Source organism: Sinocyclocheilus grahami, unplaced genomic scaffold, assembly GCF_001515645.1.
Source record: "Sinocyclocheilus grahami isolate Dianchi unplaced genomic scaffold, SAMN03320097.WGS_v1.1 scaffold3108.1, whole genome shotgun sequence".
NCBI classification, from domain to species: domain Eukaryota; kingdom Metazoa; phylum Chordata; class Actinopteri; order Cypriniformes; family Cyprinidae; genus Sinocyclocheilus; species Sinocyclocheilus grahami.
Window position 1 is genome coordinate 9,982 of NW_015508275.1, and position 3,206 is coordinate 13,187.

The 3,206-nt window shown below is 33.3% G+C and overlaps 1 protein-coding gene across 1 annotated transcript in view; it reads left to right on the forward strand.

Annotated features, from left to right (window-relative positions):
* The window catches only part of LOC107576005 (FYVE, RhoGEF and PH domain-containing protein 4-like), a 15,467-nt gene that overhangs the window by 9,775 nt on the left and 2,486 nt on the right, over nt 1-3,206 (forward strand). The window contains exons 2-9 of the mRNA XM_016262293.1: nt 1-17; nt 97-155; nt 376-522; nt 610-782; nt 898-928; nt 1,007-1,087; nt 1,696-1,830; nt 1,912-2,058. Coding sequence (XP_016117779.1) covers nt 1-17; nt 97-155; nt 376-522; nt 610-782; nt 898-928; nt 1,007-1,087; nt 1,696-1,830; nt 1,912-2,058 — 790 coding nt within the window. The remainder of the gene's footprint in view (nt 18-96; nt 156-375; nt 523-609; nt 783-897; nt 929-1,006; nt 1,088-1,695; nt 1,831-1,911; nt 2,059-3,206) is intronic.

Consider the following 3,206-nt stretch of genomic DNA (forward strand, 5'->3'; position numbering starts at 1 on the left):
CCGGCGGGATGCTGAAAGTGAGTTCAGGAGTGAGCAGATTCCTAAACCAGATGTCAAACATGACCTTTTCGAAATGTGAAATATTTGTCTCTGCAGAGTCTTTAGAGATCATTGCCATGGCTGCCACTCATTCCAACTCTGCCATTAGGAAAACAGTGAGTGTTCTTTATCTGCTGCACAAATGAATCTCTAGATTACGTTTAACGTAATAACAGAGTCAGTCACGTAATAACTGACTCTCATTTTAATAACATCTTCCAAAAATTCAAAAGTCAGGCTAAAATTATGTATTATTAAGTGCTTTTCTCTTGAAACCTACAATATATTCAAGATTGTTTTGTGCTCTTTCTCTTTATACTGTCTTCTGTCTCTTAGGAAAACCTTAAGAAATTGCTGGAGATTTATGAGATGCTGGGGGAGGAAGAGGACGTTGTGAACCCTTCGAATGAGTTAATAAAAGAGGGTCATATTCTGAAACTGGCAGCAAGAAACACTTCAGCCATGGACAGATATCTCTTCCTAGTAAGTCCATGCTGGCCATTGATGAGTTCTGATTATAGTAGCATTTGGCAATGTATTATTATAAATCTCTATGAACTTTTCCCACAGTTCAACAACATGCTGCTGTACTGCGTTCCAAAGTTCAGCTTGGTGGGACAGAAGTTTACGGTTCGCACACGTATCGGCATTGATGGCATGAAGGTGACGGAGACGTACAATGAGGATTATCCTCACACCTTTCAGGTTTCTGGAAAGGAACGGACACTGGAGCTGCAGGCCAGGTACAGACTGGACCAACTGTGCTTGCGTTCATAGTGCATACTGTGTATTCTTCAATACTGGGTGTTTTTAATGGTTGTCTTAGGGTAAATGGTTTTAACTGTTGCCTTATTACAGCTCTGAACAGGATAAAGAAAGCTGGATAAAGGTAAAAATGTAATATCAATGTTGATTATTATCAAGTCATTGGAAGTCCATTTTTAAAATGTCTTCATTTGTGTTTTAGGCGTTCCAGGAAACGATACACATCTATCTCCAGAAAAATGAGACCTTTAAGTCAGCATTCAAAGATGTGGAGGAAGTAACGGTCAGTGTGTGTCTTCTTAGAAGTGTTATAGAAGAGCATATTTAGAACGTTGAATTATTTAAATAAACAATTAAATGACACATTTTTAATTATTTAAATTAATAATTATATAAAAATGATTTAAATTAATACAATATTGAATTATTTAAATATGATTTAAATAAACAATTAAATGATTAAATGTTTTTGTTATTTAAATTATTCACATTAATAATTCAATTAATATTATTTAAATTAATAAAAGATTAAATGGAATAAGACAGAAAATATGTGACGTGATTTTTTTTATTTCATGCAAATTTAACCTAATTTTTCATCTTTTAAAAACGATTATTATTTAAATTTAAAATTATTCAGTTATTTAAATAAATGATTAAATCAAAATGATTTATATTAATTTAGCCATTGTATCATGTCTCAATTCTATAAATAAGTACTACATGAATGGTAATGTTAGTTTAATTAGATATTTTAATCTTATTGTGCAAGTCCGAGGTTCATGTTTTGTGCATATGTTCTTATGTGTGCACATAATGCAGGACTATAGAGTCATAGTAGTCCAAATTTGTTTGTTTTTATTGTTTACACATGTCTATATTTCTGTGTAGGATCTCAAGATATCAGAACTGGGTAAAAGAGCTCCTCGCTGGATTCGAGACAATGAGGTGACCATGTGCATGAGGTGCAAAGAGGCCTTTAATGCCTTAATGCGCAGGAGACATCACTGTCGGGCCTGTGGATACGTAAGCAGCAGCAAACCAAAAACATTCTGTTTTCACAATTTCAAAATGCTTGTCATGTGCTGAAATGTCTATTTCATTCAGGTGGTCTGCGGGAAGTGCTCAGACTACAAAGCCCCTCTGGAATATGATGGGAATAGGATGAACAAGGTGTGCAAAGACTGTAACTCCATCCTGACAGGCAATATAGACAGTGAGGAGAGGGAGGGCAAGAAGAAGGGCATTCTAGAGGTGAGTTCAGGATCATGTGACCTGGGGTCAGAGCTGCATTCTTTAATGTATCAATGACCACACACTGTACTGTCAGAAAAAAAGGACATCATATAACCTTTATATATATACAGTTTCGGAAGAAAATCCGACGTCCACGAACTGTTGCGGTGAATTCGGCAGCGGTAAGATCGGTCGGTAACACTTTATAATAACTTGCGGTAACCAGTCATTAACAAACATTCAGTAATGCTTAACAGATCAGTTGATGTACATTCATGAGTATGTATGAAAAAATACAAACTCAAGTTTAATTTCTAACTAATTTACATGAACTAATGATCTGTTTAGCATCATGTAATGCAATAATGTTAATATTATTAATAAAGCTTATTATATAGTGTTACCACTGGTACCCTGATGTTTTAACGTTCTGGTTTGGTAACACTTTAGAAGAGGGAGCAAAGCTACAACGATTATGGAAATCGTTTTTAAAATACATTTGTGAAGTATCAGTTTTGCTTGTTCCCTGTTCTAAATTGTCACTTTGTGCATCATTGAAGCAAACTGACTTTTGATGAAGTGCGCTGGCTTATCACAAATACTGAAAAACTGAACCCTTTTCTTTTACCTTCTTTTTGTTTTATTCACTTTCAGTGAATGTCAGATTCATATTTCACCTCAAAATTACAATAAAAAAATTGATTTTGCATAAATTAAATGAAGGCTTATTTTTATTGAATCCAGTTTTTTTGCACTTTAGTTTGAATTTTTTATTTGTCATTGTTATTTTGTGCATTGTTGATGACTGTCATTACATGAGTTTTTCTATTATTGAAATCAGCAATTTAACACATACTTCAATATATATTTTACAATATATATAGTATACATTCCAAGCAAATACTTCAATAATTAGGTCCATAAAGTTTTTTTTCCCCCCATGTTTATTTAAGCAAATTATTCCTCTGGTTTTGAAATTGCACAAAAATAAGACAGAAATAAGTTAAACTATGAAATGATAAGTCAAAAATCAGTTAAACTATGAAACAACCAATATAATAAAAAATATAGTGTAAAAATTGTATGATAATTAGCTAATACTTCAAACCACACACACACATATATATATATACAGTATCTCTCAGAAGTGAGTACACCCCTCACAT